We start from the raw sequence: 27,336 nt of genomic DNA, 5'->3' as shown, positions 1-27,336 counted from the left end.
CAATCGATGGACACTGCCGCGTGGCATCTCGCCCCACCCATGCTACACCTTCCTTGTGCCATCGTCGTAATGGGCTTCCCTCTAAACCCTGAGAATTAATTTTGGTATCGATGACCCCGTAGCTTCCCCCTTCCTGCCCCAACCATCATCCGAACCTTCGAACATACTATATCTCCTTGGTAAGGCCTCTCCGAGGACGTGACGGCTAGCCGCATCACTTCGTCTCAATCATAGATGTTGGCCAAATTGACGACTGAATCGTAAAAAGACTTTAGTTGCCAAGGAATAGCAAATTTGATCGATGTTGTGTAATCGTGTATTTGTCCACTAAATAAATGAAGTGACTAAAGAGGGGTTCAAAAGAAAAATCGTAATGTTATTAGCGTCTGTTCGTATTTTCGCAGCTCCAAGCAAACACCTCCCGTATCGTTGGATTTGGTCGCACGGATTTTTGCACAATCTTGAAGCTGCGCCAGCTTTACTTATTCGTTCGCATTTTCACATCTCCCGGCGAACGATCTCATCTAGTTTCCCCCTTTGCTGATATCTCTTCCTCACTCTCCCATTCCCCACGTTCCAGAAATCCTCCCGTCATGGCTCGGCTCTCAGTGCTGCGGCGGTAGTGGATCCCGGTGATTCCTGCCTTTTTTTCACACATGCTGTTTGGACAGAGGCAAGCTGGGCTCGGGACGGTGTGGCTATGGTGGCCAGGGCCATGGTGGTGGTGGTCGCACATTTCATTGTTGTCGTGGGGCTGTGTGACGCGATTGCCGGGAATGTGTGGTGATGATCGACGGGGGACGCGGTGGTGGTCCAACGCACCCCCCCCTCCCCCCGGGAAACAAGTCAGGCTTATATGTTGCACATCAGTTTTTGTTTTGCTTTTTTCTTGAAACAGGTTTTCGCCCCCGTTTTATATATAAAGCAACAACCGAACTACCGAAAAAGTACACGGCCGAATGATACAAGGTGGTGAGGTATCCCCCTTACAAGTCGAACCTGAGATAGCCGACACATGCATAACACACACGACTGTGCTACTAGCTACGGGGACCGGAAGCACTAAGCACCCCCACACTATGACCTAGCACACCTAAGCTTCACGACAACTCCTCTAAGAAGGAGAACGGCGCAGAGCGTGGCCATAGCCGAGTCCATACCGAACAAAGGTCTTCACTCGGAAGACCAGGCACAGAAAAAAGAACCACAACAACGTCTTCAAAAAGAGCGCCCCATCCTCGGGTGTCACCGTGAACGCCACTACCCCGCCCCACCGAAGAGCGGGCACGTCTGAGCTCCCGGTCACCACCCCTCCCGTTGCCCATACAACCCTAGTGACATGGCTTATACTCCCTCTGTAAATTAATATAAGAGCGTTTAGATTACTATTTTAGTATTCTAAACACTCTTATATTAGTTTACGGAAGGAGTACTATATAGTACTCCAATACAACCCGTACCAGTAAGCTTAAGCACCCACGGATCGCGTGGGCCCGGCCGCTGGAAAACTTGAAATCCAGGCGCAATGCGCAAGCTTAAGCACCCACGGATCCAGCAATGGCGCCAGCACCACAGCAAGAAGCTTCTCCGAAGCTCAGGGTACTGGAGAGCGCCGTCGTAGCGCCCTGGCCGATCCCTCCGGTGCCGGAGACCTCCCTCCCGCTCACCTTCTTCGATGTCTTTTGGCTCAACTTCCCGCCGGTGGAGCGCGTCTTTTCTACCACCTCGTCCCCGGCCCCGGCGCCGCCACCATCCTCTCCAACCTCAAGACCTCACTCTCCCAAGCCCTCCGCGCCTTCTACCCGCTCGCCGGCCGCCTGCGCCTCAGGCCCGGCACCACCGACCGCCACGAGCTCCACTACCAGCCCGGCGACGGCGTCACCTTCACCGTCGCCATGTACGACCTCGACGTCGACGAGCTGGCCCTGGACGGGCCGAGGGAGGTCGCCAAGATCGCACAGCTCGTGCCGCCTCTCCCGGACGGCGGCGCGGTGCTCGCCCTGCAAGCCACCGTGCTGCGCTCAAATACTGGTGGTGGGCGCGATGGTCTGGGCCAAGGAGAGGAAGTTAGGCGAGATATGCTCGGAGGTGATCATCGACAAGTCCTCGGACAAGACGACGATGGAGAGCATAGTGGAGGCGCAGCACAGCATGAAGAAGGTGCACGAGTACGTGAAGACGGCGAACGTCGTGATCCTCAGGCTATGGTCCATTGTTCTAGCCCGCTCACCGAAGGTATATATGATCGCACACTATTTGTGATCACTGATCATCCTTTGTGCACTATTGGGGTGCCGTCTGTCACATATGTGGTTTTTGGACAATCCTGTTCTTCTGTCTGCAGCACACGGAGACGGTGATCTGGATGCTGACGGGCCTCGCGGTGGCGCTGGCCGTGGTCCCTTTCAAGTACGTCCTGATGGGGCTGACGGTGTGCTGCTTCGCGGCGAACACGAGGGTGGCGAAGGCGGTGTCGGACCCCCGGGGCGGCCGGCGCTGGAGGGAGTGGTGGGAGTCCATACCCGCCGTCCCGGTCCATACGGTGGACAAGGGCGAGCTGCGGACAGGTTGAAGAGAACGCAGGCTGAAAATCCATGGTCTCGTGTAGGTAATCTTGCTATGTATGTACACGCTGGTGGCTTGCTTTGTGCTTCACACTGAAACGTTGTGCCATGAACACGTTTCGTGGGATGTTCTTGTGTATGAATAAAAAAGAAATACGTAATCAGGTTCTGAAACAAAATTACATACTTTATTAAGGCCCAGTTTTTTTCGCTGATTCTTCTAGAATCTTGAGAATTGACCCTTCACCCAGCTTCCTTTAGAATCTTGAACCCATATTTTTTTCACAATCCTAGTTATTTATAGCCTAACTAGCTCGGATTGTATGAGAATTGACCCTTCACCCAGCTTCCTTTAGAATCTTGAACCCATATTTTTTTCACAATCCTTGTTATTTATAGCCTAACTAGCTCGGATTGTAAAAAATTGATGAGTTCAAGATTCTAGGAGAAGCTTAGGAAAGACCCCATTCTCGAGATTCTATGAGGCTGGTCATAGTGGGGAGTAACTTAGACCAGTAACATACATATGTTACTAGTCTATGTTATTACCTTTATAGTGGGTAGTGTCATAGGTATGGTAACATAGGTGTGGTAACATAATTGCCTTCATTTATTACTTTGTAGACTCATTATGCATTGGAAACCGCTATGTGATGGTAACATATTATGTTACTCTATTTGCCTCTCTCCTCATTAACTACTTGCCACATCATCATTTTTGCTTATGTGGCATCTATGTTACTACCTATGTTACTCCCACTATGACCAGCCTGAGAATCGACAAAAAAAACTGGCCCTAAGACACGTGCAGGGATAGGCGGGGGGCGTTTTGGAGCCCGGGCTCATCTAAGACACACAGTATTTTAAAAAAAGTCAAACGATTCAAAATAAATAAATTAAAATTGGATAGAAAAAGTCAAATGATTCAAAATAAATTAATTAAAAATGGCATCCAGGATGCTGAATTGTGCGAAATCTAATGAACAAATGGCACTCGAAGAACTTCTAAAAAAATGGCTCAAACATGTTGGATGCAAACAAATTTACATGCTTGCTCCTAGGGCACTCAAACATCTTGGATGCAAAACAAATTTCAGATTTTTTGAATATAGTTATTGTTGAATTTACGGGAGTAGACATCCGTGGATTACCGTGGCAAGAGTTGTTTCTCTGAAAAAAAAATTAACCTTGGGTCCATTTCACGTGATCACTGGATTGAAATGTTTCTCTAAAAAAAATTGTAACTTTGGGTCCATTTCACGTGACCACTGGATTGGAATCTAACGGCCACTCTCTTCTTCCTCCTCCCGATAGTGACCTTATTCTTTCTCCTCCCGAAGCCCCGACCCACCTAGTCCGAGGTGGCATAATTGTGTCGCCGCCACCTAACATCGTCCTAACTGCCACTGCAATCGATGGACACTGCCGCGTGGCATCTCGCCCCACCCATGCTACCACCTTCCTTGTGCCATCGTCGTAATGGGCTTCCCTCTAAACCCTGAGAATTAATTTTGGTATCGATGACCCCGTAGCTTCCCCCTTCCTGCCCCAACCATCATCCGAACCTTCGAACATACTATATCTCCTTGGTAAGGCCTCTCCGAGGACGTGACGGCTAGCCGCATCACTTCGTCTCAATCATAGATGTTGGCCAAATTGACGACTGAATCGTAAAAAGACTTTAGTTGCCAAGGAATAGCAAATTTGATCGATGTTGTGTAATCGTGTATTTGTCCACTAAATAAATGAAGTGACTAAAGAGGGGTTCAAAAGAAAAATCGTAATGTTATTAGCGTCTGTTCGTATTTTCGCAGCTCCAAGCAAACACCTCCCGTATCGTTGGATTTGGTCGCACGGATTTTTGCACAATCTTGAAGCTGCGCCAGCTTTACTTATTCGTTCGCATTTTCACATCTCCCGGCGAACGATCTCATCTAGTTTCCCCCTTTGCTGATATCTCTTCCTCACTCTCCCATTCCCCACGTTCCAGAAATCCTCCCGTCATGGCTCGGCTCTCAGTGCTGCGGCGGTAGTGGATCCCGGTGATTCCTGCCTTTTTTTCACACATGCTGTTTGGACAGAGGCAAGCTGGGCTCGGGACGGTGTGGCTATGGTGGCCAGGGCCATGGTGGTGGTGGTCGCACATTTCATTGTTGTCGTGGGGCTGTGTGACGCGATTGCCGGGAATGTGTGGTGATGATCGACGGGGGACGCGGTGGTGGTCCAACGCACCCCCCCCCCTCCCCCCGGGAAACAAGTCAGGCTTATATGTTGCACATCAGTTTTTGTTTTGCTTTTTTCTTGAAACAGGTTTTCGCCCCCGTTTTATATATAAAGCAACAACCGAACTACCGAAAAAGTACACGGCCGAATGATACAAGGTGGTGAGGTATCCCCCTTACAAGTCGAACCTGAGATAGCCGACACATGCATAACACACACGACTGTGCTACTAGCTACGGGGACCGGAAGCACTAAGCACCCCCACACTATGACCTAGCACACCTAAGCTTCACGACAACTCCTCTAAGAAGGAGAACGGCGCAGAGCGTGGCCATAGCCGAGTCCATACCGAACAAAGGTCTTCACTCGGAAGACCAGGCACAGAAAAAAGAACCACAACAACGTCTTCAAAAAGAGCGCCCCATCCTCGGGTGTCACCGTGAACGCCACTACCCCGCCCCACCGAAGAGCGGGCACGTCTGAGCTCCCGGTCACCACCCCTCCCGTTGCCCATACAACCCTAGTGACATGGCTTATACTCCCTCTGTAAATTAATATAAGAGCGTTTAGATTACTATTTTAGTATTCTAAACACTCTTATATTAGTTTACGGAGGGAGTACTATATAGTACTCCAATACAACCCGTACCAGTAAGCTTAAGCACCCACGGATCGCGTGGGCCCGGCCGCTGGAAAACTTGAAATCCAGGCGCAACGCGCAAGCTTAAGCACCCACGGATCCAGCAATGGCGCCAGCACCACAGCAAGAAGCTTCTCCGAAGCTCAGGGTACTGGAGAGCGCCGTCGTAGCGCCCTGGCCGATCCCTCCGGTGCCGGAGACCTCCCTCCCGCTCACCTTCTTCGATGTCTTTTGGCTCAACTTCCCGCCGGTGGAGCGCGTCTTTTTCTACCACCTCGTCCCCGGCCCCGGCGCCGCCACCATCCTCTCCAACCTCAAGACCTCACTCTCCCAAGCCCTCCGCGCCTTCTACCCGCTCGCCGGCCGCCTGCGCCTCAGGCCCGGCACCACCGACCGCCACGAGCTCCACTACCAGCCCGGCGACGGCGTCACCTTCACCGTCGCCATGTACGACCTCGACGTCGACGAGCTGGCCCTGGACGGGCCGAGGGAGGTCGCCAAGATCGCACAGCTCGTGCCGCCTCTCCCGGACGGCGGCGCGGTGCTCGCCCTGCAAGCCACCGTGCTGCGCTCAAATACTGGTGGTGGGCGCGATGGTCTGGGCCAAGGAGAGGAAGTTAGGCGAGATATGCTCGGAGGTGATCATCGACAAGTCCTCGGACAAGACGACGATGGAGAGCATAGTGGAGGCGCAGCACAGCATGAAGAAGGTGCACGAGTACGTGAAGACGGCGAACGTCGTGATCCTCAGGCTATGGTCCATTGTTCTAGCCCGCTCACCGAAGGTATATATGATCGCACACTATTTGTGATCACTGATCATCCTTTGTGCACTATTGGGGTGCCGTCTGTCACATATGTGGTTTTTGGACAATCCTGTTCTTCTGTCTGCAGCACACGGAGACGGTGATCTGGATGCTGACGGGCCTCGCGGTGGCGCTGGCCGTGGTCCCTTTCAAGTACGTCCTGATGGGGCTGACGGTGTGCTGCTTCGCGGCGAACACGAGGGTGGCGAAGGCGGTGTCGGACCCCCGGGGCGGCCGGCGCTGGAGGGAGTGGTGGGAGTCCATACCCGCCGTCCCGGTCCATACGGTGGACAAGGGCGAGCTGCGGACAGGTTGAAGAGAACGCCGGCTGAAAATCCATGGTCTCGTGTAGGTAATCTTGCTATGTATGTACACGCTGGTGGCTTGCTTTGTGCTTCACACTGAAACGTTGTGCCATGAACACGTTTCGTGGGATGTTCTTGTGTATGAATAAAAAAGAAATACGTAATCAGGTTCTGAAACAAAATTACATACTTTATTAAGGCCCAGTTTTTTTCGCTGATTCTTCTAGAATCTTGAGAATTGACCCTTCACCCAGCTTCCTTTAGAATCTTGAACCCATATTTTTTTCACAATCCTAGTTATTTATAGCCTAACTAGCTCGGATTGTATGAGAATTGACCCTTCACCCAGCTTCCTTTAGAATCTTGAACCCATATTTTTTTCACAATCCTTGTTATTTATAGCCTAACTAGCTCGGATTGTAAAAAATTGATGAGTTCAAGATTCTAGGAGAAGCTTAGGAAAGACCCCATTCTCGAGATTCTATGAGGCTGGTCATAGTGGGGAGTAACTTAGACCAGTAACATACATATGTTACTAGTCTATGTTATTACCTTTATAGTGGGTAGTGTCATAGGTATGGTAACATAGGTGTGGTAACATAATTGCCTTCATTTATTACTTTGTAGACTCATTATGCATTGGAAACCGCTATGTGATGGTAACATATTATGTTACTCTATTTGCCTCTCTCCTCATTAACTACTTGCCACATCATCATTTTTGCTTATGTGGCATCTATGTTACTACCTATGTTACTCCCACTATGACCAGCCTGAGAATCGACAAAAAAAACTGGCCCTAAGACACGTGCAGGGATAGGCAGGGGGCGTTTTGGAGCCCGGGCTCATCTAAGACACACAGTATTTAAAAAAAAGTCAAACGATTCAAAATAAATAAATTAAAATTGGATAGAAAAAGTCAAATGATTCAAAATAAATTAATTAAAAATGGCATCCAGGATGCTGAATTGTGCGAAATCTAATGAACAAATGGCACTCGAAGAACTTCTAAAAAAATGGCTCAAACATGTTGGATGCAAACAAATTTACATGCTTGCTCCTAGGGCACTCAAACATCTTGGATGCAAAACAAATTTCAGATTTTTTGAATATAGTTATTGTTGAATTTACGGGAGTAGACATCCGTGGATTACCGTGGCAAGAGTTGTTTCTCTGGAAAAAAAAATTAACCTTGGGTCCATTTCACGTGATCACTGGATTGAAATGTTTCTCTAAAAAAAATTGTAACTTTGGGTCCATTTCACGTGACCACTGGATTGGAATCTAACGGCCACTCTCTTCTTCCTCCTCCCGATAGTGACCTTATTCTTTCTCCTCCCGAAGCCCCGACCCACCTAGTCCGAGGTGGCATAATTGTGTCGCCGCCACCTAACATCGTCCTAACTGCCACTGCAATCGATGGACACTGCCGCGTGGCATCTCGCCCCACCCATGCTACCACCTTCCTTGTGCCATCGTCGTAATGGGCTTCCCTCTAAACCCTGAGAATTAATTTTGGTATCGATGACCCCGTAGCTTCCCCCTTCCTGCCCCAACCATCATCCGAACCTTCGAACATACTATATCTCCTTGGTAAGGCCTCTCCGAGGACGTGACGGCTAGCCGCATCACTTCGTCTCAATCATAGATGTTGGCCAAATTGACGACTGAATCGTAAAAAGACTTTAGTTGCCAAGGAATAGCAAATTTGATCGATGTTGTGTAATCGTGTATTTGTCCACTAAATAAATGAAGTGACTAAAGAGGGGTTCAAAAGAAAAATCGTAATGTTATTAGCGTCTGTTCGTATTTTCGCAGCTCCAAGCAAACACCTCCCGTATCGTTGGATTTGGTCGCACGGATTTTTGCACAATCTTGAAGCTGCGCCAGCTTTACTTATTCGTTCGCATTTTCACATCTCCCGGCGAACGATCTCATCTAGTTTCCCCCTTTGCTGATATCTCTTCCTCACTCTCCCATTCCCCACGTTCCAGAAATCCTCCCGTCATGGCTCGGCTCTCAGTGCTGCGGCGGTAGTGGATCCCGGTGATTCCTGCCTTTTTTTCACACATGCTGTTTGGACAGAGGCAAGCTGGGCTCGGGACGGTGTGGCTATGGTGGCCAGGGCCATGGTGGTGGTGGTCGCACATTTCATTGTTGTCGTGGGGCTGTGTGACGCGATTGCCGGGAATGTGTGGTGATGATCGACGGGGGACGCGGTGGTGGTCCAACGCACCCCCCCCCTCCCCCCGGGAAACAAGTCAGGCTTATATGTTGCACATCAGTTTTTGTTTTGCTTTTTTCTTGAAACAGGTTTTCGCCCCCGTTTTATATATAAAGCAACAACCGAACTACCGAAAAAGTACACGGGCGAATGATACAAGGTGGTGAGGTATCCCCCTTACAAGTCGAACCTGAGATAGCCGACACATGCATAACACACACGACTGTGCTACTAGCTACGGGGACCGGAAGCACTAAGCACCCCCACACTATGACCTAGCACACCTAAGCTTCACGACAACTCCTCTAAGAAGGAGAACGGCGCAGAGCGTGGCCATAGCCGAGTCCATACCGAACAAAGGTCTTCACTCGGAAGACCAGGCACAGAAAAAAGAACCACAACAACGTCTTCAAAAAGAGCGCCCCATCCTCGGGTGTCACCGTGAACGCCACTACCCCGCCCCACCGAAGAGCGGGCACGTCTGAGCTCCCGGTCACCACCCCTCCCGTTGCCCATACAACCCTAGTGACATGGCTTATACTCCCTCTGTAAATTAATATAAGAGCGTTTAGATTACTATTTTAGTATTCTAAACACTCTTATATTAGTTTACGGAGGGAGTACTATATAGTACTCCAATACAACCCGTACCAGTAAGCTTAAGCACCCACGGATCGCGTGGGCCCGGCCGCTGGAAAACTTGAAATCCAGGCGCAACGCGCAAGCTTAAGCACCCACGGATCCAGCAATGGCGCCAGCACCACAGCAAGAAGCTTCTCCGAAGCTCAGGGTACTGGAGAGCGCCGTCGTAGCGCCCTGGCCGATCCCTCCGGTGCCGGAGACCTCCCTCCCGCTCACCTTCTTCGATGTCTTTTGGCTCAACTTCCCGCCGGTGGAGCGCGTCTTTTTCTACCACCTCGTCCCCGGCCCCGGCGCCGCCACCATCCTCTCCAACCTCAATACCTCACTCTCCCAAGCCCTCCGCGCCTTCTACCCGCTCGCCGGCCGCCTGCGCCTCAGGCCCGGCACCACCGACCGCCACGAGCTCCACTACCAGCCCGGCGACGGCGTCACCTTCACCGTCGCCATGTACGACCTCGACGTCGACGAGCTGGCCCTGGACGGGCCGAGGGAGGTCGCCAAGATCGCACAGCTCGTGCCGCCTCTCCCGGACGGCGGCGCGGTGCTCGCCCTGCAAGCCACCGTGCTGCGCTCAAATACTGGTGGTGGGCGCGATGGTCTGGGCCAAGGAGAGGAAGTTAGGCGAGATATGCTCGGAGGTGATCATCGACAAGTCCTCGGACAAGACGACGATGGAGAGCATAGTGGAGGCGCAGCACAGCATGAAGAAGGTGCACGAGTACGTGAAGACGGCGAACGTCGTGATCCTCAGGCTATGGTCCATTGTTCTAGCCCGCTCACCGAAGGTATATATGATCGCACACTATTTGTGATCACTGATCATCCTTTGTGCACTATTGGGGTGCCGTCTGTCACATATGTGGTTTTTGGACAATCTTGTTCTTCTGTCTGCAGCACACGGAGACGGTGATCTGGATGCTGACGGGCCTCGCGGTGGCGCTGGCCGTGGTCCCTTTCAAGTACGTCCTGATGGGGCTGACGGTGTGCTGCTTCGCGACGAACACGAGGGTGGCGAAGGCGGTGTCGGACCCCCGGGGCGGCCGGCGCTGGAGGGAGTGGTGGGAGTCCATACCCGCCGTCCCGGTCCATACGGTGGACAAGGGCGAGCTGCGGACAGGTTGAAGAGAACGCCGGCTGAAAATCCATGGTCTCGTGTAGGTAATCTTGCTATGTATGTACACGCTGGTGGCTTGCTTTGTGCTTCACACTGAAACGTTGTGCCATGAACACGTTTCGTGGGATGTTCTTGTGTATGAATAAAAAAGAAATACGTAATCAGGTTCTGAAACAAAATTACATACTTTATTAAGGCCCAGTTTTTTTCGCTGATTCTTCTAGAATCTTGAGAATTGACCCTTCACCCAGCTTCCTTTAGAATCTTGAACCCATATTTTTTTCACAATCCTAGTTATTTATAGCCTAACTAGCTCGGATTGTAAAAAATTGATGAGTTCAAGATTCTAGGAGAAGCTTAGGAAAGACCCCATTCTCGAGATTCTATGAGGCTGGTCATAGTGGGGAGTAACTTAGACCAGTAACATACATATGTTACTAGTCTATATTACTACCTTTATAGTGGATAGTGTCATAGGTGTGGTAACATAGATGTGGTAACATAATTGCCTTCATTTATTACTTTGTAGACTCATTATGCATTAGAAACCGCTATGTGATGGTAACATATTATGTTACTCTATTTGCCTCTCTCCTCATTAACTACTTGCCACATCATCATTTTTGCTTATGTGGCATCTATGTTACTACCTATGTTACTCCCACTATGACTAGCCTGAGAATCGACAAAAAAAACTGGCCCTAAGACACGTGCAGGGATAGGCGGGGGGCGTTTTGGAGCCCGGGCTCATCTAAGACACACAGTATTTTAAAAAAAGTCAAACGATTCAAAATAAATAAATTAAAATTGGATAGAAAAAGTCAAATGATTCAAAATAAATTAATTAAAAATGGCATCCAGGATGCTGAATTGTGCGAAATCTAATGAACAAATGGCACTCGAAGAACTTCTAAAAAAATGGCTCAAACATGTTGGATGCAAACAAATTTACATGCTTGCTCCTAGGGCACTCAAACATCTTGGATGCAAAACAAATTTCAGATTTTTTGAATATAGTTATTGTTGAATTTACGGGAGTAGACATCCGTGGATTACCGTGGCAAGAGTTGTTTCTCTGGAAAAAAAAATTAACCTTGGGTCCATTTCACGTGATCACTGGATTGAAATGTTTCTCTAAAAAAAATTGTAACTTTGGGTCCATTTCACGTGACCACTGGATTGGAATCTAACGGCCACTCTCTTCTTCCTCCTCCCGATAGTGACCTTATTCTTTCTCCTCCCGAAGCCCCGACCCACCTAGTCCGAGGTGGCATAATTGTGTCGCCGCCACCTAACATCGTCCTAACTGCCACTGCAATCGATGGACACTGCCGCGTGGCATCTCGCCCCACCCATGCTACCACCTTCCTTGTGCCATCGTCGTAATGGGCTTCCCTCTAAACCCTGAGAATTAATTTTGGTATCGATGACCCCGTAGCTTCCCCCTTCCTGCCCCAACCATCATCCGAACCTTCGAACATACTATATCTCCTTGGTAAGGCCTCTCCGAGGACGTGACGGCTAGCCGCATCACTTCGTCTCAATCATAGATGTTGGCCAAATTGACGACTGAATCGTAAAAAGACTTTAGTTGCCAAGGAATAGCAAATTTGATCGATGTTGTGTAATCGTGTATTTGTCCACTAAATAAATGAAGTGACTAAAGAGGGGTTCAAAAGAAAAATCGTAATGTTATTAGCGTCTGTTCGTATTTTCGCAGCTCCAAGCAAACACCTCCCGTATCGTTGGATTTGGTCGCACGGATTTTTGCACAATCTTGAAGCTGCGCCAGCTTTACTTATTCGTTCGCATTTTCACATCTCCCGGCGAACGATCTCATCTAGTTTCCCCCTTTGCTGATATCTCTTCCTCACTCTCCCATTCCCCACGTTCCAGAAATCCTCCCGTCATGGCTCGGCTCTCAGTGCTGCGGCGGTAGTGGATCCCGGTGATTCCTGCCTTTTTTTCACACATGCTGTTTGGACAGAGGCAAGCTGGGCTCGGGACGGTGTGGCTATGGTGGCCAGGGCCATGGTGGTGGTGGTCGCACATTTCATTGTTGTCGTGGGGCTGTGTGACGCGATTGCCGGGAATGTGTGGTGATGATCGACGGGGGACGCGGTGGTGGTCCAACGCACCCCCCCCCCTCCCCCCGGGAAACAAGTCAGGCTTATATGTTGCACATCAGTTTTTGTTTTGCTTTTTTCTTGAAACAGGTTTTCGCCCCCGTTTTATATATAAAGCAACAACCGAACTACCGAAAAAGTACACGGCCGAATGATACAAGGTGGTGAGGTATCCCCCTTACAAGTCGAACCTGAGATAGCCGACACATGCATAACACACACGACTGTGCTACTAGCTACGGGGACCGGAAGCACTAAGCACCCCCACACTATGACCTAGCACACCTAAGCTTCACGACAACTCCTCTAAGAAGGAGAACGGCGCAGAGCGTGGCCATAGCCGAGTCCATACCGAACAAAGGTCTTCACTCGGAAGACCAGGCACAGAAAAAAGAACCACAACAACGTCTTCAAAAAGAGCGCCCCATCCTCGGGTGTCACCGTGAACGCCACTACCCCGCCCCACCGAAGAGCGGGCACGTCTGAGCTCCCGGTCACCACCCCTCCCGTTGCCCATACAACCCTAGTGACATGGCTTATACTCCCTCTGTAAATTAATATAAGAGCGTTTAGATTACTATTTTAGTATTCTAAACACTCTTATATTAGTTTACGGAGGGAGTACTATATAGTACTCCAATACAACCCGTACCAGTAAGCTTAAGCACCCACGGATCGCGTGGGCCCGGCCGCTGGAAAACTTGAAATCCAGGCGCAACGCGCAAGCTTAAGCACCCACGGATCCAGCAATGGCGCCAGCACCACAGCAAGAAGCTTCTCCGAAGCTCAGGGTACTGGAGAGCGCCGTCGTAGCGCCCTGGCCGATCCCTCCGGTGCCGGAGACCTCCCTCCCGCTCACCTTCTTCGATGTCTTTTGGCTCAACTTCCCGCCGGTGGAGCGCGTCTTTTTCTACCACCTCGTCCCCGGCCCCGGCGCCGCCACCATCCTCTCCAACCTCAAGACCTCACTCTCCCAAGCCCTCCGCGCCTTCTACCCGCTCGCCGGCCGCCTGCGCCTCAGGCCCGGCACCACCGACCGCCACGAGCTCCACTACCAGCCCGGCGACGGCGTCACCTTCACCGTCGCCATGTACGACCTCGACGTCGACGAGCTGGCCCTGGACGGGCCGAGGGAGGTCGCCAAGATCGCACAGCTCGTGCCGCCTCTCCCGGACGGCGGCGCGGTGCTCGCCCTGCAAGCCACCGTGCTGCGCTCAAATACTGGTGGTGGGCGCGATGGTCTGGGCCAAGGAGAGGAAGTTAGGCGAGATATGCTCGGAGGTGATCATCGACAAGTCCTCGGACAAGACGACGATGGAGAGCATAGTGGAGGCGCAGCACAGCATGAAGAAGGTGCACGAGTACGTGAAGACGGCGAACGTCGTGATCCTCAGGCTATGGTCCATTGTTCTAGCCCGCTCACCGAAGGTATATATGATCGCACACTATTTGTGATCACTGATCATCCTTTGTGCACTATTGGGGTGCCGTCTGTCACATATGTGGTTTTTGGACAATCTTGTTCTTCTGTCTGCAGCACACGGAGACGGTGATCTGGATGCTGACGGGCCTCGCGGTGGCGCTGGCCGTGGTCCCTTTCAAGTACGTCCTGATGGGGCTGACGGTGTGCTGCTTCGCGACGAACACGAGGGTGGCGAAGGCGGTGTCGGACCCCCGGGGCGGCCGGCGCTGGAGGGAGTGGTGGGAGTCCATACCCGCCGTCCCGGTCCATACGGTGGACAAGGGCGAGCTGCGGACAGGTTGAAGAGAACGCCGGCTGAAAATCCATGGTCTCGTGTAGGTAATCTTGCTATGTATGTACACGCTGGTGGCTTGCTTTGTGCTTCACACTGAAACGTTGTGCCATGAACACGTTTCGTGGGATGTTCTTGTGTATGAATAAAAAAGAAATACGTAATCAGGTTCTGAAACAAAATTACATACTTTATTAAGGCCCAGTTTTTTTCGCTGATTCTTCTAGAATCTTGAGAATTGACCCTTCACCCAGCTTCCTTTAGAATCTTGAACCCATATTTTTTTCACAATCCTAGTTATTTATAGCCTAACTAGCTCGGATTGTAAAAAATTGATGAGTTCAAGATTCTAGGAGAAGCTTAGGAAAGACCCCATTCTCGAGATTCTATGAGGCTGGTCATAGTGGGGAGTAACTTAGACCAGTAACATACATATGTTACTAGTCTATATTACTACCTTTATAGTGGATAGTGTCATAGGTGTGGTAACATAGATGTGGTAACATAATTGCCTTCATTTATTACTTTGTAGACTCATTATGCATTAGAAACCGCTATGTGATGGTAACATATTATGTTACTCTATTTGCCTCTCTCCTCATTAACTACTTGCCACATCATCATTTTTGCTTATGTGGCATCTATGTTACTACCTATGTTACTCCCACTATGACCAGCCTGAGAATCGACAAAAAAAACTGGCCCTAAGACACGTGCAGGGATAGGCGGGGGGCGTTTTGGAGCCCGGGCTCATCTAAGACACACAGTATTTTAAAAAAAGTCAAACGATTCAAAATAAATAAATTAAAATTGGATAGAAAAAGTCAAATGATTCAAAATAAATTAATTAAAAATGGCATCCAGGATGCTGAATTGTGCGAAATCTAATGAACAAATGGCACTCGAAGAACTTCTAAAAAAATGGCTCAAACATGTTGGATGCAAACAAATTTACATGCTTGCTCCTAGGGCACTCAAACATCTTGGATGCAAAACAAATTTCAGATTTTTTGAATATAGTTATTGTTGAATTTACGGGAGTAGACATCCGTGGATTACCGTGGCAAGAGTTGTTTCTCTGGAAAAAAAAATTAACCTTGGGTCCATTTCACGTGATCACTGGATTGAAATGTTTCTCTAAAAAAAATTGTAACTTTGGGTCCATTTCACGTGACCACTGGATTGGAATCTAACGGCCACTCTCTTCTTCCTCCTCCCGATAGTGACCTTATTCTTTCTCCTCCCGAAGCCCCGACCCACCTAGTCCGAGGTGGCATAATTGTGTCGCCGCCACCTAACATCGTCCTAACTGCCACTGCAATCGATGGACACTGCCGCGTGGCATCTCGCCCCACCCATGCTACCACCTTCCTTGTGCCATCGTCGTAATGGGCTTCCCTCTAAACCCTGAGAATTAATTTTGGTATCGATGACCCCGTAGCTTCCCCCTTCCTGCCCCAACCATCATCCGAACCTTCGAACATACTATATCTCCTTGGTAAGGCCTCTCCGAGGACGTGACGGCTAGCCGCATCACTTCGTCTCAATCATAGATGTTGGCCAAATTGACGACTGAATCGTAAAAAGACTTTAGTTGCCAAGGAATAGCAAATTTGATCGATGTTGTGTAATCGTGTATTTGTCCACTAAATAAATGAAGTGACTAAAGAGGGGTTCAAAAGAAAAATCGTAATGTTATTAGCGTCTGTTCGTATTTTCGCAGCTCCAAGCAAACACCTCCCGTATCGTTGGATTTGGTCGCACGGATTTTTGCACAATCTTGAAGCTGCGCCAGCTTTACTTATTCGTTCGCATTTTCACATCTCCCGGCGAACGATCTCATCTAGTTTCCCCCTTTGCTGATATCTCTTCCTCACTCTCCCATTCCCCACGTTCCAGAAATCCTCCCGTCATGGCTCGGCTCTCAGTGCTGCGGCGGTAGTGGATCCCGGTGATTCCTGCCTTTTTTTCACACATGCTGTTTGGACAGAGGCAAGCTGGGCTCGGGACGGTGTGGCTATGGTGGCCAGGGCCATGGTGGTGGTGGTCGCACATTTCATTGTTGTCGTGGGGCTGTGTGACGCGATTGCCGGGAATGTGTGGTGATGATCGACGGGGGACGCGGTGGTGGTCCAACGCACCCCCCCCTCCCCCCGGGAAACAAGTCAGGCTTATATGTTGCACATCAGTTTTTGTTTTGCTTTTTTCTTGAAACAGGTTTTCGCCCCCGTTTTATATATAAAGCAACAACCGAACTACCGAAAAAGTACACGGCCGAATGATACAAGGTGGTGAGGTATCCCCCTTACAAGTCGAACCTGAGATAGCCGACACATGCATAACACACACGACTGTGCTACTAGCTACGGGGACCGGAAGCACTAAGCACCCCCACACTATGACCTAGCACACCTAAGCTTCACGACAACTCCTCTAAGAAGGAGAACGGCGCAGAGCGTGGCCATAGCCGAGTCCATACCGAACAAAGGTCTTCACTCGGAAGACCAGGCACAGAAAAAAGAACCACAACAACGTCTTCAAAAAGAGCGCCCCATCCTCGGGTGTCACCGTGAACGCCACTACCCCGCCCCACCGAAGAGCGGGCACGTCTGAGCTCCCGGTCACCACCCCTCCCGTTGCCCATACAACCCTAGTGACATGGCTTATACTCCCTCTGTAAATTAATATAAGAGCGTTTAGATTACTATTTTAGTATTCTAAACACTCTTATATTAGTTTACGGAAGGAGTACTATATAGTACTCCAATACAACCCGTACCAGTAAGCTTAAGCACCCACGGATCGCGTGGGCCCGGCCGCTGGAAAACTTGAAATCCAGGCGCAATGCGCAAGCTTAAGCACCCACGGATCCAGCAATGGCGCCAGCACCACAGCAAGAAGCTTCTCCGAAGCTCAGGGTACTGGAGAGCGCCGTCGTAGCGCCCTGGCCGATCCCTCCGGTGCCGGAGACCTCCCTCCCGCTCACCTTCTTCGATGTCTTTTGGCTCAACTTCCCGCCGGTGGAGCGCGTCTTTTTCTACCACCTCGTCCCCGGCCCCGGCGCCGCCACCATCCTCTCCAACCTCAAGACCTCACTCTCCCAAGCCCTCCGCGCCTTCTACCCGCTCGCCGGCCGCCTGCGCCTCAGGCCCGGCACCACCGACCGCCACGAGCTCCACTACCAGCCCGGCGACGGCGTCACCTTCACCGTCGCCATGTACGACCTCGACGTCGACGAGCTGGCCCTGGACGGGCCGAGGGAGGTCGCCAAGATCGCACAGCTCGTGCCGCCTCTCCCGGACGGCGGCGCGGTGCTCGCCCTGCAAGCCACCGTGCTGCGCTCAAATACTGGTGGTGGGCGCGATGGTCTGGGCCAAGGAGAGGAAGTTAGGCGAGATATGCTCGGAGGTGATCATCGACAAGTCCTCGGACAAGACGACGATGGAGAGCATAGTGGAGGCGCAGCACAGCATGAAGAAGGTGCACGAGTACGTGAAGACGGCGAACGTCGTGATCCTCAGGCTATGGTCCATTGTTCTAGCCCGCTCACCGAAGGTATATATGATCGCACACTATTTGTGATCACTGATCATCCTTTGTGCACTATTGGGGTGCCGTCTGTCACATATGTGGTTTTTGGACAATCCTGTTCTTCTGTCTGCAGCACACGGAGACGGTGATCTGGATGCTGACGGGCCTCGCGGTGGCGCTGGCCGTGGTCCCTTTCAAGTACGTCCTGATGGGGCTGACGGTGTGCTGCTTCGCGACGAACACGAGGGTGGCGAAGGCGGTGTCGGACCCCCGGGGCGGCCGGCGCTGGAGGGAGTGGTGGGAGTCCATACCCGCCGTCCCGGTCCATACGGTGGACAAGGGCGAGCTGCGGACAGGTTGAAGAGAACGCCGGCTGAAAATCCATGGTCTCGTGTAGGTAATCTTGCTATGTATGTACACGCTGGTGGCTTGCTTTGTGCTTCACACTGAAACGTTGTGCCATGAACACGTTTCGTGGGATGTTCTTGTGTATGAATAAAAAAGAAATACGTAATCAGGTTCTGAAACAAAATTACATACTTTATTAAGGCCCAGTTTTTTTCGCTGATTCTTCTAGAATCTTGAGAATTGACCCTTCACCCAGCTTCCTTTAGAATCTTGAACCCATATTTTTTTCACAATCCTAGTTATTTATAGCCTAACTAGCTCGGATTGTATGAGAATTGACCCTTCACCCAGCTTCCTTTAGAATCTTGAACCCATATTTTTTTCACAATCCTTGTTATTTATAGCCTAACTAGCTCGGATTGTAAAAAATTGATGAGTTCAAGATTCTAGGAGAAGCTTAGGAAAGACCCCATTCTCGAGATTCTATGAGGCTGGTCATAGTGGGGAGTAACTTAGACCAGTAACATACATATGTTACTAGTCTATGTTACTACCTTTATAGTGGGTAGTGTCATAGGTATGGTAACATAGATGTGGTAACATAATTGCCTTCATTTATTACTTTGTAGACTCATTATGCATTGGAAACCGGTATGTGATGGTAACATATTATGTTACTCTATTTGCCTCTCTCCTCATTAACTACTTGCCACATCATCATTTTTGCTTATGTGGCATCTATGTTACTACCTATGTTACTCCCACTATAACCAGCCTGAGAATCGACAAAAAAAACTGGCCCTAAGACACGTGCAGGGATAGGCGGGGGGCGTTTTGGAGCCCGGGCTCATCTAAGACACACAGTATTTTAAAAAAAGTCAAACGATTCAAAATAAATAAATTAAAATTGGATAGAAAAAGTCAAATGATTCAAAATAAATTAATTAAAAATGGCATCCAGGATGCTGAATTGTGCGAAATCTAATGAACAAATGGCACTCGAAGAACTTCTAAAAAAATGGCTCAAACATGTTGGATGCAAACAAATTTACATGCTTGCTCCTAGGGCACTCAAACATCTTGGATGCAAAACAAATTTCAGATTTTTTGAATATAGTTATTGTTGAATTTACAGGAGTAGACATCCGTGGATTACCGTGGCAAGAGTTGTTTCTCTGGAAAAAAAAATTAACCTTGGGTCCATTTCACGTGATCACTGGATTGAAATGTTTCTCTAAAAAAAATTGTAACTTTGGGTCCATTTCACGTGACCACTGGATTGGAATCTAACGGCCACTCTCTTCTTCCTCCTCCCGATAGTGACCTTATTCTTTCTCCTCCCGAAGCCCCGACCCACCTAGTCCGAGGTGGCATAATTGTGTCGCCGCCACCTAACATCGTCCTAACTGCCACTGCAATCGATGGACACTGCCGCGTGGCATCTCGCCCCACCCATGCTACCACCTTCCTTGTGCCATCGTCGTAATGGGCTTCCCTCTAAACCCTGAGAATTAATTTTGGTATCGATGACCCCGTAGCTTCCCCCTTCCTGCCCCAACCATCATCCGAACCTTCGAACATACTATATCTCCTTGGTAAGGCCTCTCCGAGGACGTGACGGCTAGCCGCATCACTTCGTCTCAATCATAGATGTTGGCCAAATTGACGACTGAATCGTAAAAAGACTTTAGTTGCCAAGGAATAGCAAATTTGATCGATGTTGTGTAATCGTGTATTTGTCCACTAAATAAATGAAGTGACTAAAGGGGGGTTCAAAAGAAAAATCGTAATGTTATTAGCGTCTGTTCGTATTTTCGCAGCTCCAAGCAAACACCTCCCGTATCGTTGGATTTGGTCGCACGGATTTTTGCACAATCTTGAAGCTGCGCCAGCTTTACTTATTCGTTCGCATTTTCACATCTCCCGGCGAACGATCTCATCTAGTTTCCCCCTTTGCTGATATCTCTTCCTCACTCTCCCATTCCCCACGTTCCAGAAATCCTCCCGTCATGGCTCGGCTCTCAGTGCTGCGGCGGTAGTGGATCCCGGTGATTCCTGCCTTTTTTTCACACATGCTGTTTGGACAGAGGCAAGCTGGGCTCGGGACGGTGTGGCTATGGTGGCCAGGGCCATGGTGGTGGTGGTCGCACATTTCATTGTTGTCGTGGGGCTGTGTGACGCGATTGCCGGGAATGTGTGGTGATGATCGACGGGGGACGCGGTGGTGGTCCAACGCACCCCCCCCCCCTCCCCCCGGGAAACAAGTCAGGCTTATATGTTGCACATCAGTTTTTGTTTTGCTTTTTTCTTGAAACAGGTTTTCGCCCCCGTTTTATATATAAAGCAACAACCGAACTACCGAAAAAGTACACGGGCGAATGATACAAGGTGGTGAGGTATCCCCCTTACAAGTCGAACCTGAGATAGCCGACACATGCATAACACACACGACTGTGCTACTAGCTACGGGGACCGGAAGCACTAAGCACCCCCACACTATGACCTAGCACACCTAAGCTTCACGACAACTCCTCTAAGAAGGAGAACGGCGCAGAGCGTGGCCATAGCCGAGTCCATACCGAACAAAGGTCTTCACTCGGAAGACCAGGCACAGAAAAAAAGAACCACAACAACGTCTTCAAAAAGAGCGCCCCATCCTCGGGTGTCACCGTGAACGCCACTACCCCGCCCCACCGAAGAGCGGGCACGTCTGAGCTCCCGGTCACCACCCCTCCCGTTGCCCATACAACCCTAGTGACATGGCTTATACTCCCTCTGTAAATTAATATAAGAGCGTTTAGATTACTATTTTAGTATTCTAAACACTCTTATATTAGTTTACGGAAGGAGTACTATATAGTACTCCAATACAACCCGTACCAGTAAGCTTAAGCACCCACGGATCGCGTGGGCCCGGCCGCTGGAAAACTTGAAATCCAGGCGCAACGCGCAAGCTTAAGCACCCACGGATCCAGCAATGGCGCCAGCACCACAGCAAGAAGCTTCTCCGAAGCTCAGGGTACTGGAGAGCGCCGTCGTAGCGCCCTGGCCGATCCCTCCGGTGCCGGAGACCTCCCTCCCGCTCACCTTCTTCGATGTCTTTTGGCTCAACTTCCCGCCGGTGGAGCGCGTCTTTTTCTACCACCTCGTCCCCGGCCCCGGCGCCGCCACCATCCTCTCCAACCTCAAGACCTCACTCTCCCAAGCCCTCCGCGCCTTCTACCCGCTCGCCGGCCGCCTGCGCCTCAGGCCCGGCACCACCGACCGCCACGAGCTCCACTACCAGCCCGGCGACGGCGTCACCTTCACCGTCGCCATGTACGACCTCGACGTCGACGAGCTGGCCCTGGACGGGCCGAGGGAGGTCGCCAAGATCGCACAGCTCGTGCCGCCTCTCCCGGACGGCGGCGCGGTGCTCGCCCTGCAAGCCACCGTGCTGCGCTCAAATACTGGTGGTGGGCGCGATGGTCTGGGCCAAGGAGAGGAAGTTAGGCGAGATATGCTCGGAGGTGATCATCGACAAGTCCTCGGACAAGACGACGATGGAGAGCATAGTGGAGGCGCAGCACAGCATGAAGAAGGTGCACGAGTACGTGAAGACGGCGAACGTCGTGATCCTCAGGCTATGGTCCATTGTTCTAGCCCGCTCACCGAAGGTATATATGATCGCACACTATTTGTGATCACTGATCATCCTTTGTGCACTATTGGGGTGCCGTCTGTCACATATGTGGTTTTTGGACAATCCTGTTCTTCTGTCTGCAGCACACGGAGACGGTGATCTGGATGCTGACGGGCCTCGCGGTGGCGCTGGCCGTGGTCCCTTTCAAGTACGTCCTGATGGGGCTGACGGTGTGCTGCTTCGCGGCGAACACGAGGGTGGCGAAGGCGGTGTCGGACCCCCGGGGCGGCCGGCGCTGGAGGGAGTGGTGGGAGTCCATACCCGCCGTCCCGGTCCATACGGTGGACAAGGGCGAGCTGCGGACAGGTTGAAGAGAACGCCGGCTGAAAATCCATGGTCTCGTGTAGGTAATCTTGCTATGTATGTACACGCTGGTGGCTTGCTTTGTGCTTCACACTGAAACGTTGTGCCATGAACACGTTTCGTGGGATGTTCTTGTGTATGAATAAAAAAGAAATACGTAATCAGGTTCTGAAACAAAATTACATACTTTATTAAGGCCCAGTTTTTTTCGCTGATTCTTCTAGAATCTTGAGAATTGACCCTTCACCCAGCTTCCTTTAGAATCTTGAACCCATATTTTTTTCACAATCCTAGTTATTTATAGCCTAACTAGCTCGGATTGTATGAGAATTGACCCTTCACCCAGCTTCCTTTAGAATCTTGAACCCATATTTTTTTCACAATCCTTGTTATTTATAGCCTAACTAGCTCGGATTGTAAAAAATTGATGAGTTCAAGATTCTAGGAGAAGCTTAGGAAAGACCCCATTCTCGAGATTCTATGAGGCTGGTCATAGTGGGGAGTAACTTAGACCAGTAACATACATATGTTACTAGTCTATGTTACTACCTTTATAGTGGGTAGTGTCATAGGTATGGTAACATAGATGTGGTAACATAATTGCCTTCATTTATTACTTTGTAGACTCATTATGCATTGGAAACCGGTATGTGATGGTAACATATTATGTTACTCTATTTGCCTCTCTCCTCATTAACTACTTGCCACATCATCATTTTTGCTTATGTGGCATCTATGTTACTACCTATGTTACTCCCACTATAACCAGCCTGAGAATCGACAAAAAAAACTGGCCCTAAGACACGTGCAGGGATAGGCGGGGGGCGTTTTGGAGCCCGGGCCTCATCTAAGACACACAGTATTTTAAAAAAAGTCAAACGATTCAAAATAAATAAATTAAAATTGGATAGAAAAAGTCAAATGATTCAAAATAAATTAATTAAAAATGGCATCCAGGATGCTGAATTGTGCGAAATCTAATGAACAAATGGCACTCGAAGAACTTCTAAAAAAATGGCTCAAACATGTTGGATGCAAACAAATTTACATGCTTGCTCCTAGGGCACTCAAACATCTTGGATGCAAAACAAATTTCAGATTTTTTGAATATAGTTATTGTTGAATTTACAGGAGTAGACATCCGTGGATTACCGTGGCAAGAGTTGTTTCTCTGGAAAAAAAATTAACCTTGGGTCCATTTCACGTGATCACTGGATTGAAATGTTTCTCTAAAAAAAATTGTAACTTTGGGTCCATTTCACGTGACCACTGGATTGGAATCTAACGGCCACTCTCTTCTTCCTCCTCCCGATAGTGACCTTATTCTTTCTCCTCCCGAAGCCCCGACCCACCTAGTCCGAGGTGGCATAATTGTGTCGCCGCCACCTAACATCGTCCTAACTGCCACTGCAATCGATGGACACTGCCGCGTGGCATCTCGCCCCACCCATGCTACCACCTTCCTTGTGCCATCGTCGTAATGGGCTTCCCTCTAAACCCTGAGAATTAATTTTGGTATCGATGACCCCGTAGCTTCCCCCTTCCTGCCCCAACCATCATCCGAACCTTCGAACATACTATATCTCCTTGGTAAGGCCTCTCCGAGGACGTGACGGCTAGCCGCATCACTTCGTCTCAATCATAGATGTTGGCCAAATTGACGACTGAATCGTTAAAAAGACTTTAGTTGCCAAGGAATAGCAAATTTGATCGATGTTGTGTAATCGTGTATTTGTCCACTAAATAAATGAAGTGACTAAAGGGGGGTTCAAAAGAAAAATCGTAATGTTATTAGCGTCTGTTCGTATTTTCGCAGCTCCAAGCAAACACCTCCCGTATCGTTGGATTTGGTCGCACGGATTTTTGCACAATCTTGAAGCTGCGCCAGCTTTACTTATTCGTTCGCATTTTCACATCTCCCGGCGAACGATCTCATCTAGTTTCCCCCTTTGCTGATATCTCTTCCTCACTCTCCCATTCCCCACGTTCCAGAAATCCTCCCGTCATGGCTCGGCTCTCAGTGCTGCGGCGGTAGTGGATCCCGGTGATTCCTGCCTTTTTTTCACACATGCTGTTTGGACAGAGGCAAGCTGGGCTCGGGACGGTGTGGCTATGGTGGCCAGGGCCATGGTGGTGGTGGTCGCACATTTCATTGTTGTCGTGGGGCTGTGTGACGCGATTGCCGGGAATGTGTGGTGATGATCGACGGGGGACGCGGTGGTGGTCCAACGCACCCCCCCCCCCCCTCCCCCCGGGAAACAAGTCAGGCTTATATGTTGCACATCAGTTTTTGTTTTGCTTTTTTCTTGAAACAGGTTTTCGCCCCCGTTTTATATATAAAGCAACAACCGAACTACCGAAAAAGTACACGGGCGAATGATACAAGGTGGTGAGGTATCCCCCTTACAAGTCGAACCTGAGATAGCCGACACATGCATAACACACACGACTGTGCTACTAGCTACGGGGACCGGAAGCACTAAGCACCCCCACACTATGACCTAGCACACCTAAGCTTCACGACAACTCCTCTAAGAAGGAGAACGGCGCAGAGCGTGGCCATAGCCGAGTCCATACCGAACAAAGGTCTTCACTCGGAAGACCAGGCACAGAAAAAAGAACCACAACAACGTCTTCAAAAAGAGCGCCCCATCCTCGGGTGTCACCGTGAACGCCACTACCCCGCCCCACCGAAGAGCGGGCACGTCTGAGCTCCCGGTCACCACCCCTCCCGTTGCCCATACAACCCTAGTGACATGGCTTATACTCCCTCTGTAAATTAATATAAGAGCGTTTAGATTACTATTTTAGTATTCTAAACACTCTTATATTAGTTTACGGAAGGAGTACTATATAGTACTCCAATACAACCCGTACCAGTAAGCTTAAGCACCCACGGATCGCGTGGGCCCGGCCGCTGGAAAACTTGAAATCCAGGCGCAACGCGCAAGCTTAAGCACCCACGGATCCAGCAATGGCGCCAGCACCACAGCAAGAAGCTTCTCCGAAGCTCAGGGTACTGGAGAGCGCCGTCGTAGCGCCCTGGCCGATCCTCCGGTGCCGGAGACCTCCCTCCCGCTCACCTTCTTCGATGTCTTTTGGCTCAACTTCCCGCCGGTGGAGCGCGTCTTTTTCTACCACCTCGTCCCCGGCCCCGGCGCCGCCACCATCCTCTCCAACCTCAAGACCTCACTCTCCCAAGCCCTCCGCGCCTTCTACCCGCTCGCCGGCCGCCTGCGCCTCAGGCCCGGCACCACCGACCGCCACGAGCTCCACTACCAGCCCGGCGACGGCGTCACCTTCACCGTCGCCATGTACGACCTCGACGTCGACGAGCTGGCCCTGGACGGGCCGAGGGAGGTCGCCAAGATCGCACAGCTCGTGCCGCCTCTCCCGGACGGCGGCGCGGTGCTCGCCCTGCAAGCCACCGTGCTGCGCTCAATACTGGTGGTGGGCGCGATGGTCTGGGCCAAGGAGAGGAAGTTAGGCGAGATATGCTCGGAGGTGATCATCGACAAGTCCTCGGACAAGACGACGATGGAGAGCATAGTGGAGGCGCAGCACAGCATGAAGAAGGTGCACGAGTACGTGAAGACGGCGAACGTCGTGATCCTCAGGCTATGGTCCATTGTTCTAGCCCGCTCACCGAAGGTATATATGATCGCACACTATTTGTGATCACTGATCATCCTTTGTGCACTATTGGGGTGCCGTCTGTCACATATGTGGTTTTTGGACAATCCTGTTCTTCTGTCTGCAGCACACGGAGACGGTGATCTGGATGCTGACGGGCCTCGCGGTGGCGCTGGCCGTGGTCCCTTTCAAGTACGTCCTGATGGGGCTGACGGTGTGCTGCTTCGCGGCGAACACGAGGGTGGCGAAGGCGGTGTCGGACCCCCGGGGCGGCCGGCGCTGGAGGGAGTGGTGGGAGTCCATACCCGCCGTCCCGGTCCATACGGTGGACAAGGGCGAGCTGCGGACAGGTTGAAGAGAACGCAGGCTGAAAATCCATGGTCTCGTGTAGGTAATCTTGCTATGTATGTACACGCTGGTGGCTTGCTTTGTGCTTCACACTGAAACGTTGTGCCATGAACACGTTTCGTGGGATGTTCTTGTGTATGAATAAAAAAGAAATACGTAATCAGGTTCTGAAACAAAATTACATACTTTATTAAGGCCCAGTTTTTTTCGCTGATTCTTCTAGAATCTTGAGAATTGACCCTTCACCCAGCTTCCTTTAGAATCTTGAACCCATATTTTTTTCACAATCCTAGTTATTTATAGCCTAACTAGCTCGGATTGTATGAGAATTGACCCTTCACCCAGCTTCCTTTAGAATCTTGAACCCATATTTTTTTCACAATCCTAGTTATTTATAGCCTAACTAGCTCGGATTGTAAAAAATTGATGAGTTCAAGATTCTAGGAGAAGCTTAGGAAAGACCCCATTCTCGAGATTCTATGAGGCTGGTCATAGTGGGGAGTAACTTAGACCAGTAACATACATATGTTACTAGTCTATGTTACTACCTTTATAGTGGGTAGTATCATAGGTGTGGTAACATAGATGTGGTAACATAATTGCGTTCATTTATTACTTTATAGACTCATTATGCATTGGAAACCGCTATGTGATGGTAACATATTATGTTACTCTATTTGCCTCTCTCCTCATTAACTACTTGCCACATCATCATTTTTGCTTATATGGCATCTATGTTACTACCTATGTTACTCCCACCATGACCAGACTGAGAATCGACAAAAAAAACTGGCCCTAAGACACGTGCAGGGATAGGCGGGGGGGCGTTTTGGAGCCCGGGCTCATCTAAGACACACAGTATTTTAAAAAAAGTCAAACGATTCAAAATAAATAAATTAAAATTGGATAGAAAAAGTCAAATGATTCAAAATAAATTAATTAAAAATGGCATCCAGGATGCTGAATTGTGCGAAATCTAATGAACAAATGGCACTCGAAGAACTTCTAAAAAAATGGCTCAAACATGTTGGATGCAAACAAATTTACATGCTTGCTCCTAGGGCACTCAAACATCTTGGATGCAAAACAAATT

At 49.9% G+C, this 27,336-nt stretch overlaps 7 protein-coding genes across 7 annotated transcripts; all 7 read left to right on the top strand.

Annotated features, from left to right (window-relative positions):
• The first annotated feature begins 2,031 nt into the window (after positions 1 to 2,031).
• Positions 2,032 to 2,743, top strand: LOC123081629 (uncharacterized). Its single transcript, XM_044504176.1, has 2 exons — positions 2,032 to 2,235; positions 2,345 to 2,743. Exons 1-2 carry the CDS (start codon positions 2,044 to 2,046, stop codon positions 2,570 to 2,572), a joined length of 420 nt encoding a protein of 139 aa, XP_044360111.1. The 5' UTR covers positions 2,032 to 2,043; the 3' UTR covers positions 2,573 to 2,743.
• Positions 2,744 to 6,008: 3,265 nt separating this feature from the next.
• LOC123081628 (uncharacterized) lies at positions 6,009 to 6,727 on the top strand. The gene is made up of 2 exons (XM_044504175.1): positions 6,009 to 6,212; positions 6,322 to 6,727. Exons 1-2 carry the CDS (start codon positions 6,021 to 6,023, stop codon positions 6,547 to 6,549), a joined length of 420 nt encoding a protein of 139 aa, XP_044360110.1. The 5' UTR covers positions 6,009 to 6,020; the 3' UTR covers positions 6,550 to 6,727.
• Positions 6,728 to 9,985: 3,258 nt separating this feature from the next.
• On the top strand, positions 9,986 to 10,704 carry LOC123081627 (uncharacterized). The gene is made up of 2 exons (XM_044504173.1): positions 9,986 to 10,189; positions 10,299 to 10,704. The coding sequence occupies exons 1-2, from the start codon at positions 9,998 to 10,000 to the stop codon at positions 10,524 to 10,526; spliced, it is 420 nt and encodes a 139-aa protein (XP_044360108.1). The 5' UTR covers positions 9,986 to 9,997; the 3' UTR covers positions 10,527 to 10,704.
• A 3,164-nt stretch (positions 10,705 to 13,868) lies between these two features.
• LOC123081626 (uncharacterized) lies at positions 13,869 to 14,587 on the top strand. Its single transcript, XM_044504172.1, has 2 exons — positions 13,869 to 14,072; positions 14,182 to 14,587. Exons 1-2 carry the CDS (start codon positions 13,881 to 13,883, stop codon positions 14,407 to 14,409), a joined length of 420 nt encoding a protein of 139 aa, XP_044360107.1. The 5' UTR covers positions 13,869 to 13,880; the 3' UTR covers positions 14,410 to 14,587.
• Positions 14,588 to 17,749: 3,162 nt separating this feature from the next.
• On the top strand, positions 17,750 to 18,468 carry LOC123081625 (uncharacterized). Its single transcript, XM_044504171.1, has 2 exons — positions 17,750 to 17,953; positions 18,063 to 18,468. The coding sequence occupies exons 1-2, from the start codon at positions 17,762 to 17,764 to the stop codon at positions 18,288 to 18,290; spliced, it is 420 nt and encodes a 139-aa protein (XP_044360106.1). The 5' UTR covers positions 17,750 to 17,761; the 3' UTR covers positions 18,291 to 18,468.
• Positions 18,469 to 21,729: 3,261 nt separating this feature from the next.
• Positions 21,730 to 22,448, top strand: LOC123081623 (uncharacterized). Its single transcript, XM_044504170.1, has 2 exons — positions 21,730 to 21,933; positions 22,043 to 22,448. The coding sequence occupies exons 1-2, from the start codon at positions 21,742 to 21,744 to the stop codon at positions 22,268 to 22,270; spliced, it is 420 nt and encodes a 139-aa protein (XP_044360105.1). The 5' UTR covers positions 21,730 to 21,741; the 3' UTR covers positions 22,271 to 22,448.
• Positions 22,449 to 25,709: 3,261 nt separating this feature from the next.
• LOC123081622 (uncharacterized) lies at positions 25,710 to 26,421 on the top strand. The gene is made up of 2 exons (XM_044504169.1): positions 25,710 to 25,913; positions 26,023 to 26,421. Exons 1-2 carry the CDS (start codon positions 25,722 to 25,724, stop codon positions 26,248 to 26,250), a joined length of 420 nt encoding a protein of 139 aa, XP_044360104.1. The 5' UTR covers positions 25,710 to 25,721; the 3' UTR covers positions 26,251 to 26,421.
• The last annotated feature ends 915 nt before the right edge of the window (positions 26,422 to 27,336 follow it).

The sequence above is a fragment of the Triticum aestivum genome, chromosome 4A (genome assembly GCF_018294505.1).
Source record: "Triticum aestivum cultivar Chinese Spring chromosome 4A, IWGSC CS RefSeq v2.1, whole genome shotgun sequence".
NCBI lineage: Eukaryota > Viridiplantae > Streptophyta > Magnoliopsida > Poales > Poaceae > Triticum > Triticum aestivum.
This window is presented reverse-complemented; position numbering and strand designations above follow the sequence as displayed.